The following is an 18837-nucleotide window of genomic DNA, read 5'->3' on the forward strand; positions in this document are numbered from 1 at the left end:
AAACTGTGCCGTGTCTGTCCACCTCGATTCTGGACCTGGCATGTCCCTTGTCACTCAGTATGGCCCTGGGGTTCGCCTTTTGCTTTGTGGGTCAGTTTCTCCTTCTGTGAAGTAGAGGTGATTACTGATGACAGCATCTGCCTCAGAGTTTTTATAGGAGTGAGTTGGGGCCGATAGGAGACTTACTCTTCCCCGCGGACAAAGCAGTGACACTTCAGAATTGGCCCTTGTGGGTCAGCTCCAGCATCCTTCAAGGCCCAGCCCGATGTCACCTTTGGGGGCTTTCCCTTCTCTCACAGACGCAAGCAGAATGCATTGCGTTCTCTTCCTTATTCCCACAGCTAGGCTGATTACCTCTATCCTTGCAACACCGAATTTATTAGCTTATGAACCCTGACGGAACAGAGAACCGCTTTTGCTGTTCATGTGTCTAGCGCTCAGCACAGTACGTCATGTGTGCTCCAGAAGTGCCCGTGGAATGAATGATAGTTGTGGAATTGCACTTTAAAGCTTAAAACCAATGTAAGAGACTGCAGTCGCTATCCCCTGCCCCCAGTCGTTATATATACTAGCCTGGGGTGCAAGACTTCAGGAGGCAGGGTCTTGTCTTTTCCCATAATCAGTTTAGCTTTTTCCCTCAAGATGTGTCTGTAGACAGCTTGACTCCTTTGAAAGTGAGCTGCCAATCCTGATCCTTGCAGAGCCCTTTCTTTGAACACATGTTTAAGAGATTTAAGAATGTACAGAAGAATGATGAATACACCAGCCTACACTCCTCATCTTACTGCTAAGAGGTTACAAAAATGGTTAAGCTACTGTGCCTGTTCTCAAGTCGCTTCTGTTGGAGAGTTCAGTACAAGAATGATGATAAAATGACATTGTCTCTCTTTTGGTGTTGAATAGGATCTTTTGACTTACACCGTGAGTGACTAGCTGTATATTACCTACCCTTAAATCCTTTTTTCACCCTTATCACCCTGTCCACCCTGCTCTCACTTTAGATGGTCTACATCCCCTGAGTTCCGCTTTGGGTTCTTTCAGTTGCTCAGTTATTTTAGAGTTAAGTTATGCTTTTGCCCCTTTTACCTGGTTGCACCCAAAACACTCACTAAAATTTCCACATAGTCCAGCCTGCTGCTGTTGACTGTGTAGTTACCTTTTTGATTTAGGCTTAACTCACCTATTAAAAAAAAAATCTAATGAGCTAACAAATAGATTCAAGTGAAAAATAAAGAGATGAACCCAACTTAAAATGAGCAAAATGAATGGATATTTCTCCAAAGAAGATGTACAAATTGCCAATAAGTACATAAGAAGATGCTCAACATCATTAGTTATTAGGGAAATTCAAATAAAAGCCAAAGAGATGCCATCTCACACCCACTAGAATGGCTGTTATCAAAAAGGCAGTAATGGGGGTGCCTGGGTTGCTCCATGGGTTAAAGCCTCTGCCTTCAGCTCAGGTCATGATCCTAGGGTCCTGGGATCCAGCCCCGCATCAGGCTCTTTGCTCAGCAGGGAGCCTGCTTCTCCCTCTCTCTCTGCCTGCCTCTCTGCCTACTTGTGATCTCTGTCAAATAATTAAATAAAAAATATATTTTTTAAAAAGACAATCATGTGCTGATAAGGATATAGAGAAATCAGAACCAAATACAGGCAGGACTCACTGTATGATGGTGAGTTACTGCAAATATGGCTGTGCAAGCTGAAACTACAGAGCAAGCTTAACAATCAAGGGGAAAGATTATAATTGTTTCATGGTCTTTAAAAATTTTGGTTGAAACAAACTGTTGCCACCTTGAGAATTAGTATTTTATTTCTATTTTTAAAGACTTATCAAGAGGGGTGCCTGGGTGACTCATTCAGTTAAGCACCTACCTTCAGCTCACGTCCTGATCTCTAGGTCCTGGAATCGAGCCCTTTGTTAGGCTTCCTGCTCAGGAGGAGGTCTGTTTCTCCCTCTACCTCTGCACCCCTGCCCCGGCTCCTGTGTACACGTGGTCTCTCTCTCTCTCTCTCTCTCTAATAATAAAAATAAAATCTTTTTAAAAAAAAACTATCAAGGGAAGAAGTCAAGAGTGCTTGCCTTCTCTTTGTACAGCTTATAATACCGAGTGATCATTTACATATACTTTGGCAAATATGCCAAGGTATAGAAGAGTGAGCATTTGTTCTATACACTTGCCATGCAGGTGCCCCTATAAGCGATACTGTAAATTCACATTCTTCCCTAGGTCAAAATATCTGGGAGAAGTCTGTAAATGAATGTGAAAGCTCCCAACTTTTTTTTTTTTAAGATTTTATTTATTTATTTGACAGACATCACAAATAGGCAAAAAGGCAGGCAAGGGTGGGGGAGCAGGCTCCCTGCTGAGCAGAGAAGAGAGCCTGACATGGGGCTCGATCCCAGGACCCCTGGATCATGACCTGAGCCGAAGGCAGAGGCTTTAACTCACTGAGCCACCCAGGTGCCCCAAAGCTCCCAACTTTTGTGCAACAAGCAGTCTGCTACTGACTCAAAATGACAGAGTAGATAACACCAGTCATGTGTTCTTTTCTAGATTCCTGGCCTGAGATAGTTCTTGGTGGCTCAGCTATCCTGCTCTGAGCAGGCCCATCAAGGACATGAGATATTTTAGTTCTAAGTGTTTAACTGTGCTCCTAGGATGCTGGGGTTGCTCAGTTCATTAAGCACCTGCATTTGACTCAGGTCATGATCCCAGAGTCCTGGGATCAAGTTCCAGGTTGGGCTCCCTGCTCTCCAGAGAGTCTGCTTCTACCTCTGCCCCTCCCCCCACTTGTTCTCCCTCTCAAATAAATAAAATCTTTCTTTAAAACTGTGCTCCTAAACACAGACAGCAGCTAATTGAATGATAGAAGGCTTAGTAAACAAAGTTGTACAGATCACTTATTTTTGTTCCTAGTAATAGCCAGAGAAACCAAATCAAATTTAAGATTGAGAATATTGAAAGTTTTACCAACCGTCCCTGATTCAGCTATTCCTTCTTTGTTTTTTCCTGAGGAAGTAGAACATATGACAGTAAGTATTGCACTGCTTTCAACTTCCTGTTATAACTGTAGTTTGCTGTAAATATACTTGCTTATTAATTCTCAAGTGTTTTGATTCCATTTAGGATATTCAAGCCTGGTAGAAGTGGGAATATTAGTGCCTGAGATGGCTGTTGAGATGATTGATAATCTGTGTTCCAAGTTTCCAGGCCTTTTCAAATCCATGTTTACCCTTCCAGATGCTCTTTTCCTACCATCATGACTTTGAAGTGAAGAAATACGTGAATGTCTGCTAAATGTATGGCACTTCATTTCAGCTAATAGCATTTTATAGTTGCAGGTCAATTGTGCATTGATTGATCGTGCTTTCTCCCTTACAGGAGTAATCTGAGTTCAAGGGACATTTCAAGGTAATAGGATATGTGCACATGAATATAAAACATGTATTGTGTCCTTACTCTGTGACAGGTACCATGCCAAGTAATAAATACATATTCTCATATTTACTTTTCCCTACTAGTTTATTAGGTAGTTTTTGCTATCATACCCATTTTGTACATGGGAAATTAAGAGTCAGAGAGGTAGGTTGTTCAGGGTCACACAGCTAAAAAGTGAAAGAGCCTGGATTTGAAATCAGGCAAGCAGATTTCCGCTACATTGCCATGTGCCCATTATTATTATTGTCGAAGTAGATGTTTGATGCCATAGTTTATAAAAGAAATACTTTAACAGCAAAAAGAATGCCTGTTTTTTAAAAATACATGAATATAGTACAACTTCTATGTTTTACCGTTTTTTTTTTTGTTTTTTTTTAGGATTATTTATTTTACAGAGAGAAAGAGCACAGACAGGGGGAGTGGCAGGGAGAGGGAGAGGGAGAAGCAGGCCTCCCACTGAACCGGGAACCTGAACTGGGGCTTGATCCCAGGATGCTGGGGTCATGACCTGAGCCAAAGGCAGACGCCTAACTGACTGAGCCACCCAGGTGCCCCTGTGTTACCATTTTTGATGAGAAAAGAAAAGGAGTATAAAGCTAAAGTTAGGTAAAGACTTTGGCAACGAAATGTATTGGCTAACATTTTTTTTTTTAATGAATTAATGCCATAATGACTTTTCCTGTGAATTATAAACATAGAGACTCAAGTCCAGAGTTGGCAAGCCCATTCTTGGTAACATAGAGAAATGTGTGCATTTGAGAATACTTCAGAAGTGGAAAAAATAATAATTTACAAGAAACTTATGCTCCTAAGTCTATAGAGTTCATTTAAAAATATTAATAGAAAATATCCTGGAGGGCACCTGGGTGACTCAGTCAGCTAAGCATCTGCCTTCAGCTCAGGTACTGAGTCCCACCTCAGACTCCCTGCTCAGTGGGAACCTGCTTTTCCTACTCCCTTTGCCCACTCTCTTTTCATGCACACCCACACGCATGCGCACTCTCTCGCTCTCGCTCTCGCTCTCTCTCTTTCTCTCAAAAATAAATAAATAAATCTTAAAAGGAAAAAAAAAAGAAAGGAAAAAGAAAGGATCTGAAAGATAATTGGATTGACCTGACTTTGGATTGATTTTGCAGTCATCAACTGGCTGGCCTTTAGAGCATCTAGGAAAACATAGTTTACATATGACATTTTGATTTTTCCCTTAAAAAAAAACGTACTAGCAAAATGAAAACAGCAAATCCAAGACCCATATCCATACTGAAACTAACAAGGACATTCTTTCCTTATCAATTATCTTTGCATAAACTATTATATCTTAACTAAGTTGGTTCTAAGTTTTGTAAAATTTTCACTGTGTTAAAGGCATTGTTCAACTCTTCCAGAATCATCTTATTTTTTAAATTTTTTTAATTTTTAAATTTTTTTTCAAAGATGTTTGTTTATTTGACAGAGCGAGAGATCACAAGTAAGCAGAGAGGCAGGCAGAGAGAGAGCAGGGGAAGCAGGCTCCTTGCTGAGCAGAGAGCCTGATGCAGGGCTTGATCCCAGGACCCTAAGATCATGACCTGAGCCAAAGGTAGAGGCTTAACCCACTGAGCCACCCAGGCGCCCCTTCTTATTTTTTAAAAAATATTTTATTTATTTATCTGAGAGAGAGAGAGAGACAGAGATTATGAGCAGGGGGGAAGGGTAGAGGGAGAAGCAGACTCTCTGCCAAGCAGGGAACCTGGTATGGGACTTGATCCCAGGGCCCTGGGATCACGACCTGAACTGAAGGTAGATGCTTAACCAACTGAGGCACCCAAGTGTCAGAATCTTATTCTTTTAGGGAATCTGCCTAGGCCTCGGTTAAAGGAGAGATCTTGGTTTCCTCTTAATTTTATTAGCATTTGTTCAGTCTTATTTAGGACAGCACTGCTCTCTACACTTGCAATCTCACTTAACCTCTTAGTCCTTTAGGGGAGGCATTGTTGACCCCATGTGCAGGAAACTTAAAGGAAATTTATAATATACTACCTTGAGAAAACAGGGTAATAGTTTCAAATCATATTCAATTTATTTTGCAAAATGTTAGTATGTATTATTATACTTAAAATTATTGGGGGGGAACAGGCCTCCAAAAGTTGTGCAGTTTCAATATGTTTTTAAAGGTGGTTTTTTTTTTTGTTTTGTTTTTGTTCTTTTTTTAAGTAATCTCTGTGCCCATTATGAGGTTTGAACTCACAACCCCCGAGATAAGAGTTGCAGTGCTTTACTAACTGAGCCATACAGGCACCCCTCAATATTTACATTACCTAAACCAAAGAAGCCTTTGAAGAAGAGGTCAGAGCTAGACTAGACTTTGAGTAGGAACTCAAAGTTCAAACTTACTGAGCTTGCTGTATACCAGATGCTAGGAACAATATAGTCAAGTGATGATTATAAGTCAATTATCATGTTATATCATAACTGATTGAATAACTTCTATTAATCTATATGGAGTATAATTCCATACAACAGCTACTTATTATATATCTTATGTAACAGTTTGCAATTATTTATTGTGTAATATCTAATATCCTTGTTAGAGTATATAAGCTCCTTGAAAATAGAACTCAGCTTGCTCATGAATATATACTCAGCATTTAGCACAGTGTCGGTACATATTTCTAGAACGAATGAAGTAGACTCCTGTGGGAGGCCTTAAGAAGATCATCTAACCTAGACTCTGAGATGAGGGGCAACTTCCAGGGGAGAGAAGCAACAGGAAGGATGTTTCAGGCAGAAGGAACAGGATATCCAAAGGTTGGAGATTAGAAAGATCTTGCCTTATTTGAGAAACTAAAAGTTCTGCATAGCACACAGTTGGAGTTGAAAAATGGCCAGTTAGGAAGCTGGGGAAGTATGGAGAGGTGAGGTCTTGAAGCACTTTGTAAAGCTGTCTTGTGGAATTTGGATTTTTATCTTGGTAATACTGAGGTGTTATTGAGGGTTTTAAGGAGGAAAGAGACTTGATCAAGTTTGGTTTTTAGAAAGATCACTGTGGATGCAGTGTGGAGAATGGTTAAGAAGCAGGCAAGACCAGGACAAGGAGATAAATTGGGAGGTTGTCAGAATAATTCTAGTTAGAGAGATAGGATGGTGACCTGAACTAGGGAAGTGGCAGTGAGGATGGGAAGAAATGGATGGGTTCAAGAAGTATTGAGCAAGTAAAATCAAGTGGATTCAGGGATTGGTCATGAGCACCAGGGTGGGGAGAAAGCACCAGGGTGATGCCCAGATTTCGGTTTTGGTTGTGTATGTGGAAAAGAGTTAACACAAGAGACTTGACAGCATCATCTTTAGAAAGTCCTGTTTACAGGTTGGCACTTGGCTGGCGTATGGGACCTTGACCGGTAAACAGTTCTGCACACTGATGCAAAGCTTTCTGTAAATGGTGCATGGCTCATTGTGCCTAAACTGTACAAACAATAGGTTTATATTGAACTGAACCTTCTTTCTGGGAGTGTAGAATTTTGGTTCATGCTAGGGGATTTCTGTGTGACCAACCCCCCATAAAAAACCTGGGGCACTGAGACTCTAATGAGCTTCCTTGGGAGACCCTACTTTATCTTGTTACAGCTCTTTGCTGGAGGAATTAAATGTGTCCAGGGTCACGCTACTGGAAAAGGACTCTTGGATGCTTCCCATTTACTCTGGACTTTGCCCCCATGTGCCTTTTCCCTTTGCTGGTTTTGCAGTGTTATTTTTTGGTTGTTGTTGTAATACATCCTAGCCATGAGTATGATTATATGCTGAGTTCGTTGAGTCCTGCTGAATCACTGAACCTGGTGGAGGTCTTGGGGACTCTGATACAAAAAGTATTTTCACCAAGAGAAAAGAACACAAGAGTGAGAGCAGGTTTTGCTGGGGCAGTGGGAATTGAAAGATAGGAGCTCTAGTGGTCATGTTGCATTTGTGTGGCTGGTGGGATATGTGACACTCAGGAGCACATTCTGAGTTGGGGATACAGATTTGAACATTATCAGCATTTGGATAGCACTTGATACCAACATAAATGAATTAGATTCCCAAGGGAGAGGGAGAGTGAAATCTGGGAGAATGGGCATTTAAAAGGTTGGGCAAGAGGCATCTGGGTGGCTTAGTTGGTTGAACGTCCAACTCTTGGTTTCAGCTCAGATCCTCAGATTGTGATCTCAGTGGTCATGAGAGCAAGCTCCATTCTCAGCAAGAAGTCTGTTTAAAGTTCCTCCCTTCTTCCCTTTCTCTCAAATAAATAAATCTTAAAAAAATGAAAATAAAAAGCTGCGTAAAGGAAGAAGAGGCCCGGGAGTTAAACAAGGAGCCAGAGACAGGGACATGGGAAGACAACAGGAGAGGGATCCCATTAGCATTTATTGATGTCTGGGGCCAGTCCCTCCCACCCCTGCAAATATCCCCACAGAAGTCAAGGGAGGGGTTTGTTTGAAGAAAAACAAATTAGTTGATAGTGTCAAAAGGTGGGATGACGGCCAAATAAGATAAGGACTGATAAACTGTGTTCAGTAACAAAGAGGTTGTTGATGACCTTAACAAGAGCAGTTTCTTAGGGATGGTTGGGGCAGGAGATGCATTGCAGGGATGGGAAAGAATCATTCTGACTGTTAGATTAAATGATAGGACCATGTTTGATGGAGTAAATTTGAAGTACAGTTCTATTTCAGTGTAATAAATGAGTAAAAGTAGGAAACTATGACTTGCTAAATGCAAGAATTTACAGTTTAAAGAGACCACAGAGAGCATCTGATCAATTTACCAATCTCCTCAGTTACATACACAGAAATTGAGGTCCAAAATAAATGCCTTGACCAAAGTCCTGTGGACAGGCAAGGTCAGCTGATCCTGTTTAGATCAGAAATACAATCTTTTTTTTTTTTAATGTTTTATTTATTTTTTTGGCAGAGAGAGAGAAGAGAGAGAGAGAGAACAAGCAAGGGGAACGTGGTAGGCAGAGGGAGAAGCAGGCTCCCTGCTGAGCAAGGAGCCTGATGCAGAGCTAGGTCTTAGGACCCTGGAACCAGGACCCAAGCGGAAGGCCAATGCTTAACTGATTAGGCCACCCAGGCATCCCCAGAAATAAAATCTTGATTTCAAAGACACTTTCCAGTATGGTGGGATGTGCAGTCAAGGAGGTGTTTGTTCAGGGTTGGAGGTGAGCAGCTTTTATAATGATTCCAGGTTTGAGATACATCAAATGAAATGTCATTTTCATTTTCTACTAACAGTGCCAGATTGGCCTCTCTTTTTGGACTGGATCAGGCATCTGCTGGCCATGGAAATGAATTCTTCCAGTACACAGCCCCAAAGCAGCCTAAAAAAGGTCCAGGAGCAGCAGCAACAGGTAAGTGAAAAGGTTAGAATTGGTCCCTAACAGGTTGGTTGAAAGAATAAGCAGACTTCCAAAAATGACATGCCAGGTTGTCCATTCTTAAGCAGTCTGGCCAAGTTCACTGCCAGTGGTGCATTCCTCTCTAAGCTCTGACATCCCAAATTCCAGCACCTCAATAGTGTACCCTTTGTTGGAAGCTGGGGAGGAAGATCTCAGGCAAACAAACTCTTTTGCCCCAGGTGAACAGCACTCTCTAATGCTGCCTGAGGCACTGTCCAATGTGTTGGTGGGATGGGTTAGATGTATGCTGACAGTGACTTTTTCCCAACTGGACAATGCTTAGTGCTGTATTCCCTGTACCTTTCATCATGATGGAGACACATTGAATGAACATCTGTTGAATGAAAGGAATGAAAGGGGCAACTATCATTTCTAAAATGCCTGCTTTCGGTCTGGTCTCATGTGTTTTACATAGATTGCCTTACTTAGTTTTCTCAGCAGTGTGCTGTGAAATGGGTAAGACTACCACCACTTTAGAGGCTGAGAGAGGTTTAGGGGCTTGATCAAGGTCATACAGCGGTAAGTGACATAGTTGAAATTTGAACCCTGACCTGACTCTCCCCACAGCTCTTGCCTCTACACTTTTCAGTCTTTGTGTAAGAACCTAAAGAGGAGTGGGGAACTGATAGAAATAGTCCTGAGCAGAACAGATGGTAAGGGACATTAAATTGTTGTATGAAAATGAAAAGTATTGAGTGCCTTCTACATGTTGGGCACAATACTGGCACTGAGGATGTTGTTAGATTATTGAGAATTGAAGAGTTGTAACAGGTATCATATGGCCCATAAGCCTTAAATATTTACTCTATGTCCCTGTACAGAAAATGTTTACCGACCCCTGCTCTAAATCTTACCTGTCACTTTTGGCAGCGTTGCTATATAGATGGCTGGTCCTGTTCTCCAAGCCATGACCGGGCCAGATTTCTAGTATGCTCTGCCTTTACATTTCCTCTGGCACAAGCTCTTCAGCAGCAGTGTGTTTCTGACTCAGTTTAAAGCGGTTGAGTTAATGGATGTGGATAAAAGTAAACAACCTCAGTCCCCAGCCAATGAAGTAACTTGATTTTGTTTTAATCGGAAAACAACAACTGTGAGTTAATTATACTTTTAAAGGGGAATTACAGAGGCATCTCAACTTAAAAATTACTGATACAGTTTTATGTAGTCATTTACAAAGAAAAAAAGTAGCAAGCTAGGAGATTTCTGTTCAAGGGATATTTGTGTAAGAAGTCTTTGTGGGGAAAGTGGCTGCAGCGTAAGTTTTGAGTCTCTTCAGATCTCAATATAAAAATAGAGCAGATACAAAAGACAAGCCTATGGATAATATTTACAATAAATCCAGTTGAAAAGCTATCTTCATGAATATCCCAAAATACAACAGGACTGGACAAACCACTAACAGCTCCAAGTCTTGTGTGGTATCAGCATTTGCATGAGAGAAAACAGGGTAGCAATGGGACATCTAAATCTGAGCATGGAAGAACCCCAAAACAGCCACCAGATGTTCATGGAAAATTTGGCAGGTGAAGCTGAAATCAGAAAGTGTTTTACCCGCTCTCGTTGTAGGTAGGATCAAGGGGTTAATAATGGGGACTGAAAGAACTGGAGCAGTCTTCCTCCTGTGAACTTATTTTTTTTTTAAGTAGGCTCCGTGCCCAAGGTGGGGTTTGAACTCATGACCCTGAGATGAAGAGTCACATGCTGTACCGATTGAGCCATAGGCATCCCGCTCCTATGAGCTTTTGAAACTCATCCCCCAGGGTAACCTTCTAGGACAGGTCCCCACACTGAGAAGAACCAGCTGGGAATGGGATTAAAATTGAGGAGGATAGGGATATAATAGAAGTGAAGGAGAAAAGATACATATAAAAATAGGGATAGAAATAGAAGCAAGAAGTCTCAGGGGGAAGCCACCATATTTTTGAGCTCTATTTGAAAGCAACAGAAGAGGGAGCTCTATGAAGTTAAGAAAGCCACCTTGAACCCTCCCTCCTTCTGAAAGTTGAGAAAAGCAAATTTTGCATTAAAATGAGCAGTAGGAACTTATCAGAATCCAACTCCATGTCAAGTTATAAGAACAGAGAGAGCAAAAAACAGAATAATATCCTTACAGTGAGAGCTCTATTCCGTGAGAATGTTTCTTACTGAATAGATCAAAAACTACAACCACCTGTTAACATTAGGAAAATAATATATAATATAATATAAGACATGAAATGAGAACATAAATGAAATTAGAAAAATCTCAGAAGTGACAAGATTCAGGAAAGAATTAGAGATATAAGAAAAATTTTAGAAATGAAGGCTAAACAAGAAGGAACATAAGAATGAATAAAAACAGCAGATTATACCTGAAGAGAAATAGAAGGTTAACAGGAGGAAATTGTTAAAAAATAAAAAATTTGAGAGACAAAAATGTTTCAAAAGGAAGTGTGACAAATATTAAGGATGGCAAAGAAGATTCAACACATGGAGTGTATGTGTGTGGAGGGAGGGGTATGCATGCATGCACACACTAGGAAAAAAAAAGGAAGGGGAAAAGAACAGACACGAAGAACTGTAATTCAGGAAAACTTTACTCAAAGAAAGAAGGAAAGATAGATAAATTTGTAAATACATATTAAAAGAAGTCCTTGTCGGTGGGGAATTCAGAATTTGCAATACTGATTTCGGAGAGGAAAGACAGCTAAGCCAATGAGAAGATCCCACGATTGTGGGCATCTGACTTACCCTTCTAGCAAATCCATGATTACCCTTCTAGCAAATTCTGCTTCCAGGGTATCAGATAGCAGAGGAGAGCATACTGGGAGAAGCAGAACTAACTTGAAGGAGGATGCTACACTAACCTTGGGGAGACAGTATTTTTTCCTCAGTGTTTCACACCTGTCCTGATAACCAAAGCCTCTGGCCTTAGTTTCTTTTTTCCCTTAAAGCTAGCTTATCAGAAGAAAAGTTTTATTGCCATGTGACATACAACTGGGCAGTACAGGTTGAATTGACAACTATGTTGTTGGTTTTTATAAAATAATAAGGAAAACACGAAGACCAGACTGGGACAGTAACCAAACAACAAGTGGGTAATTCATCAAAACAAAACAAATCAAAACAAAAGGACCAATACAAATCTTTAGAAAATGTTAAATCTCTGCTTCACTCTAATCAATAAATGCAAATGAAAACAACAGTGACATGGCATTTCCCTTTTCTCTACTGCCCCTCTTTTTTTGGTAAAAATTTAAAAAGTTAGTCTCCTGTTGTAGGCAGGCATGCAAAGCTGGCATATTCACCCTGCCTGTGGGGCTATAAACAGGTGCGACATTTCTCGGGTATTTGGGCAGGATGTAACAAAACCTTAAAATGTTTTACACTCCTTCACCCCATAATTCCAGTTTTAAGAGTTTATCTCAAAATAATTAGAGGCACATACAAAAAATGTGTTTTTAGGAAGTTCACCACAGCATTGTTTATAATAGAGGAAAATTGGAAACAGTCCAAAGAAATGTCAAATAATAGGACATGGGGTAAATTCTGGTCAAGTAATAATACAGTATTCTATGTAACCACCAAAAAGCATTTTTAGGGTTATTTTATTTTGTCTTGGAGACTGTTTTAAAAGAACTACTAGTACTAAATAAGAAAAGGAGGTTGTCAAATTATACCATGAATTTGTTTAAAAAATGTAAGAAAAAAGCCGTGAAGTATTGAAAAAGGACCAGGAATAAATACATCAAATTATTAACATTTATTTTTAATTGATGAGACTACAAGTCATTTTTATTTTCTTAATCCATTTCTGCATTTGCTAAGTTTTGCATATTATAGAGTACATGTAGTCCATAATCAGAAAAAAGATGTGTCAGTATTGTTAAAAAACAAAATTCAACCGCGTAAATTTTAAAGATCTTATTAGCTTTATTCAGTGACTCATGAATTGGGCAGCATCCCATCTAGCAGATAGAAAGGAGCTCTGAGGTGTTGAACAAAATGACTTTTATAGGCAGAAGGGAGCAAGAACAAGGAAGTTACAGTAGGCAAAAAAGCAAGATGGTTATTGCAAGATTACTTTCCTTCAGGGGATAGCAGGGGTCTGTCATGCAGATGACCTAACTAGTGCTGAGCAGGGAGTTCCTGATTGACGGGTTTCAGATCCCTCTTGGTTTCCTTGTCTGTGCGGGTGTTCTCACTACTCTTCCACCAATGCATTATGCGGTGAATATAAATATGCAGTTTTCTCTAAATACCCGGTTTTAAAACATTAGTCTTCCCCCGAATCACTGGAAAAGTGAAGTTATGGATATGATCTGAATGTCATCGTTAATTTTCTAGCCCAAAATAAGGGAAGGGGAAGTAATTTTATTTATATTAGAGCTGGCCAAATATTGGAATAAGAAAAGAACGTAGATGGAATATGACTTTGCTTTCTGGACAGGGCCTCTCGTCCAGCCCCGAGACTTGTTTGGAATGGAACCAGAGTTGGATTCTAGTCCTAGGGTTGCTGCTATCATGTGTCATTGCACTCGGGTGCATAGAGCCTCCGTGTCATCATCCCCAGATGAAGTCATAGGGCTGTTCTGTGGGTCATATAAGGATAATGGCCATGAAAACATTGTCCCACTTAACTTTAAGATGTAAAGGAGAATTCTGAAGCTGCTTCAGTGGTGAAAAATCCATTTTAAGAAAGACATAAATGACATCTTTGTTTTCTTCTTCATCTCCAGGAAATGCAGCGCCAGCAAAAGCAGCGCCCCCTCCAGCAGGCACCTTCACCGTATTTGCTGCGGCAGCAGTTCACGCGTATCGATAGTAAGTAGCCGAGAAGGAATGCTTTCTGAAGTTGGGTGTGGGATGCGAGGTTAAGCTCCTGTCTTTTCTCAATAAGTCTCTGTCGGTGGCCAAAGGAGCTACACAGTTATGCTGCACAGTCCTTCCATAGGCAGAGGATCAGTCATGCTTTTTAACATTTCAGTTAGAGAATTCTGCACATAACACTTTGAAGAGCCGGTGTCTTGTATACTCTCTCTAGAAAGTGCTTGTACCCTCAACACCTGCTTTCTTAAGTGCTCACTCCACTGAGATATTATGAATAGATATTTAGAGAGTAAAGGAGTATAAGAGCTTTAAATTATAAACTGTTCACCTCTGTTATAAACACCTCTGTCCTTTTCTTGAGGCTGAATGACTAGATTCCCCACTTCTACGTGGCAGAGGACAAAGCTTGTTCTACTTAGTTTAAGCAAGTATTAATACCTATTATTTTTCTTGGTTCTGTAGCACAAATGGTCAGTATGTAAAGCAGGGCAAGTTTGGTGCTGCAGTCCTGGGGAATCACGCAACCAGAGAGGTGAGAATGCCCCCCGTGTCTCGTGTACGTTCAGGTTTCCCAGATCATACTGATGAGCTAGTTTTCACTTAGACTCGCCCCATGTCTCTTGTGTCAGAGGATTAGAATGATTGTTCATGTTGTTTGTGAATTTTTAATACAAGGTACATAAATAACATTTATAGTCACATCTTGCTTACTACGGTGCATTAAAACAAATTCAACCGTGCAAAGTCTTTTAAGTTTGACCTTTGTGATATGATACTAAAGAGTTTGGGGAGTTGTAGAGTAAACCATTTACCAAGGACATCCCTTTGTTAGATAATGAAAAACACTTAGTGTTCTGCTTAGAGTATTCTATCTTTATGGCTGAATCAATGACCATGTTTAGCCTTTGAAAGTTTGACAGTGAGGTGGGCAGTGGAACACACAGCATACTGTTGGTTTGGGTCAAAAAGAAATGTGGCTAGAAGTCCCAATGCTTGATTTCCTCATGTGGCTTGTATCTAGTTTCAAATTCTGCTCCAGAATGTGTTTTTGTTTTGAATATTTATTTATTGATGAGAGAGACAGAGAGGGAGGAAGAAGCAGACTCCCTGCTGAGCGGAGAGCCCAATGCGGGACTGATCCCAAGACCTGGGATTATGACCTGAGCCGTAGGCAGTTGCTTAACAACTGAGCCACCCAGGTACCCCTGCTCCAGAATGTTTTAAACATTGTTGAGAGAAGCATAAGAAATTCTGGCATTTCAAAGGTTCAGTGAACTAAGGGCCATGCTCCTAAGACACTCTGAGATATGGATAAGATGACCTGTTCAAGGTAACTAATGTAATGGACAACACTCATTTGTGTTAAAAACAAACAAAAAAGTTAACTGTGGAAATTTGGAAACACATATAAAAATTGTGGGACTCGAATAATGAACTCCCAGAAACCCATTCCTGGGCTCTAAGAGTTATTAATCTTATTTCATCTTAATTCTAGCCTGTCTTCCTTCTTCTGCTCAGATTATTTCGACTGTATCTCCAGCATACAATTTTAGATGTAAATACTTTAGTGTATACCCCAAGGATTTTTTTCCTAACATAGCCATTATGTAATTATCACCTTAAAAAAGCCCACAATAATTTTTTTTATCTCATTCACTGCCAGCTAGTGTTCAGATTTACCTATCTCCTTTTTTTTTTTTAAAACAGTTTTAAGCTGGTCGAATAAGGTCTATACATTGTAATTGGTTGCTATGTCCCTTAAATCCTTCATTCTCCCATCCAGAGGTAAACGATGTCTAGTTATCCCTGATTTTATCGTATAATAGCCACCCATGACTATTATCTGGATATATTAATTCTTCAGGAGTTGCCATTTGGATTTTAAAAATCTGGTATCGGGACTTCACCACCCTTCACCACCAGTAGGAGGTAGTAGGTTGTGGCAGGCAGCAGTTCCCACTGCAACAATTATAAAAAAGATAAATTGCAAAAATTATATTTTTAAACTCACCGGAGAGCTGTGGACATGATGAGGATTAGATGAACTAAAATTTGAGAGGGAAAAGCCATTGAGCTATTTCCTTCCCTTGGTTCTTTCATTGATACGATGCCTTGGAGGGGACTAAGAGGCAGGTATGGCCCAGTGAAAGAGGCTACTGGGCAAAGGAGATACTAGCAAAAACTAGAGGAGCTCTAAGCACAAGATTGGTTTTTGCCCGTGGGACATTTGCAGAGTTCTGGGAAACCACTTTTTGTGGTTTTATTGTACCTTATGACTAATGATGTTGAGCATCTGTTCATGTATGTGTTGGCCATTTGTAGATCTCTTGTCACCCTCATACCACTGAAAACACCAACAAAATAATCGCTAATTATGGTAAAAGAGTAAGTAAGGCCAAGATGAGAGGAGATGAAAATGGATAGTGAGAAGATAGAATTTAAAACCCAAGCTTTAAGGGATCAAGTGAGTTACGAGTTTTATGCCTCTTAGAAGCATAACCCCTGACATCATCCTACTGCTGATTTTCTATTTCCTTTTAACTTCAGTTTTTTGTTTTTTGTTTTTTTTTTTTCCGGCCCACCTTTACTGGGTACAGTATAGGATTCTTCTTTATATCAGTCAACAACAGTCAGTTACTGTTGCCAGGATTCATCTGAACTTTGAGCTAATGGTAAGACTTCCCACATTGGAATCATCAGCTCCTTTGGGATGAGTTTATAAGAGAGATTGTTCTGTGTGTACCTGGTGGGAATTAAATCTACTGCTTCTGGCTCTAGACGTCAGAGTGGATATCTTAACAGAGCCTCTCAAAAAGGTCTCTTGGCAGCATTCTGGGAAATGAACCAAAGGATAGTTGTTGGAGGGTGGGAGGGAGGAGGAAATTCCCTGTATATCTCTGGGTCCTCCTGAGTCAGGGCCTTTCTCTGTGAGTTTAAGCAGTCAGATTAAGCAGACAGACAACTGCCTGTCATTGAGTTATCCCAACATTTCTCCTTTCCCCAGGTTCGGCCCAATAACTATAGCACCTTTTATGATGACCAGAGACAAAACTGGTCCATCATGTTTGAGTCCGAAAAGACTGCTGTGGAGTTCAATAAACAGGTAATACCATCTTATTCTTCCTGTGAAAGGCCTGGATTTCCCTTGATTTTAGGAAACTGTATGGAAAATTCACAACCTGCTTTGTTTTATTAATGCATTAAAAGCCCACTAAATTTGTCACTTGAGCTAATTATATTTCAAGGAAATAATAAGAATACTTACTGAAATTGCTTGAAAATGAGACTTTAAGAGAAAAAAGGCTTAAACAGACTTTAAAACACTTTCTACTTCATAAATTATTTTAAGGAATAAATAAAAATATCTTTTAAAAACAGTATTTTAAAAGAATTTTTATAAAGTTAAATGATCCTTGTAGATGCTTTAGAAAAGCATTTTGTACAAAAATCACTTGAAATCTCACTGCTCGAGGTAACCACTATTAATATGCTTCCTTTTTTCTATATGTAGTGTACATAAGTAGGTATACCCCTTTAAGAATTCAATATCTTGCTATATATTTTAACAATATGAAAAATTAATATGAGTATAAATGTTCCTTAATTTATTTAATTTTTCCCTTGCGTTTACACATTTAGATTGCTTTCTGTCTGAAATAAATGATACAATAGCAAGCATTGTTGTGTATAATTCTGTGTCCTTTTTTTCCACCTCTGATCATTTCCTTGGGCTAAATTTCTAGAAGTGGAAGGTTGGGTCAAAGAGTCCAAATATTTCTTGGTTCTGTAGACAGTTTGGTGTACTGCTTTTCAGAGAGATAGTACTATTTCACATTCATCTTTTTTCTCACTGTACCTTTTCCAACATTTAGAATTATCTTTTTTTTTTTTTTTTAATCTTATTTGCTTGGTAAAAAGTGACTTGTCATTGTTTTAGGTAGCATTTATTTGATTACACTAATGAAACCTTTCTTTTAAGAAAATGAGTAGCAAATTTGTAATATAGACCATGTTAAAAAATTGACGGTAAAGTAAGACTTCACGAAGATGTGTTTGACTCTTTTGTCTAAGATTTGTGCTAAGAGGATATGACTAAGTCTGTAGGTGGTAAACATGCAAATCTGGGAATGTAGCATGGTTTTATAAAGGGCCTTTTTTTCTAGTTCATTGTCTTTAGAAATGACTTCTGAAATTGTTCTAGAAGTTCTCCTTTCTTTCGTGGGTTCCCAGACAATGAAAGGTAAAATCCTTATAGTCATGCTAGCTAATGGTTGTTGTGTACTTAGTCTTATTTGCCAGGCACCGTGCCAAGGACTGTGTTTGTATTAGCTCAATCTTCATAACTACCCTAGTAAATTCAGAGTTGTTAATCTCCAAATTACAAAATACCTGTATGAAATAAGGTTCACAGAAGTTAAGTTATTTGGCCGAGGCCACAAGTTAATAAGTGGCAGTGCCCAGATCTATACCCAGACAGTCTGACTCCAAAGCCTTACTCTTAGGCACTTTGATTCCTGGCAAGATTGTTGACTTTGGAATGGCTTACTTCTAAACATGTAATCAGTTTTGTTAGTGGATACCACTGTTTGGAAAAGAGCATTAGCGACAATGGAGGGAATATTTACTGAGCTTGAACTAAGTTAATACTGCTGTGATTTCATCTCGCAGGTGTGCATTGCCAAGTGCAACAGCACCCCCTCCCTAGATGCAGTGCTCTCCCAGGACCTCATTGTAGCAGAAGGCCATGCTGTAGACGTTGGAGATTCTTTGGAAGTGGCCTATACCAGCTGGCTCTTTCAGAATCATGTGCTGGGCCAGGTAAGGAAATGCAGCCTGCAAGTTCATTTGTAATTAAAATAGCACGAGTACTAACGTAAGGTGTTACTGCTGTGAATTGCTGCTGTTGGCAAATAGAAATCTTTTAGGAACCCTGCTTTGACTGCTTTTGGGGCATAGTCATCAAATGCTGACAGGTGAAATCTGCTCAGTGCTACTCTGTCTCTTCTATTTAGAATGGAAACCAATCTCCTAAGTATCATTTTTGGTAATTGTTCATATGTATATCTTTTTCTTTTTTAAGATTTTATTTATTGGAGAGATAAAGACAGTGAGAGAGAGAGCATGAGAGGGGAGAAGGTCAGAGGGAGAAGCAGACTCCCCGTGGAGCTGGGA

The 18837-nt window shown here is 39.8% G+C and overlaps 1 protein-coding gene across 3 annotated transcripts in view; it reads left to right on the forward strand.

Annotated features, from left to right (window-relative positions):
* The window catches only part of FKBP15 (FKBP prolyl isomerase family member 15), a 52787-nt gene that overhangs the window by 311 nt on the left and 33639 nt on the right, over positions 1 to 18837 (forward strand). For all 3 annotated transcript variants that reach the window (XM_046022518.1, XM_046022519.1, XM_046022520.1), the window contains exons 2-7: positions 8693 to 8808; positions 13575 to 13659; positions 14128 to 14197; positions 16263 to 16337; positions 16670 to 16768; positions 18334 to 18483. In XM_046022518.1, the coding sequence (XP_045878474.1) occupies positions 8693 to 8808; positions 13575 to 13659; positions 14128 to 14197; positions 16263 to 16337; positions 16670 to 16768; positions 18334 to 18483 (595 nt within the window). The remainder of the gene's footprint in view (positions 1 to 8692; positions 8809 to 13574; positions 13660 to 14127; positions 14198 to 16262; positions 16338 to 16669; positions 16769 to 18333; positions 18484 to 18837) is intronic.

This window comes from Meles meles, chromosome 11 (genome assembly GCF_922984935.1).
Source record: "Meles meles chromosome 11, mMelMel3.1 paternal haplotype, whole genome shotgun sequence".
Lineage (NCBI taxonomy): Eukaryota > Metazoa > Chordata > Mammalia > Carnivora > Mustelidae > Meles > Meles meles.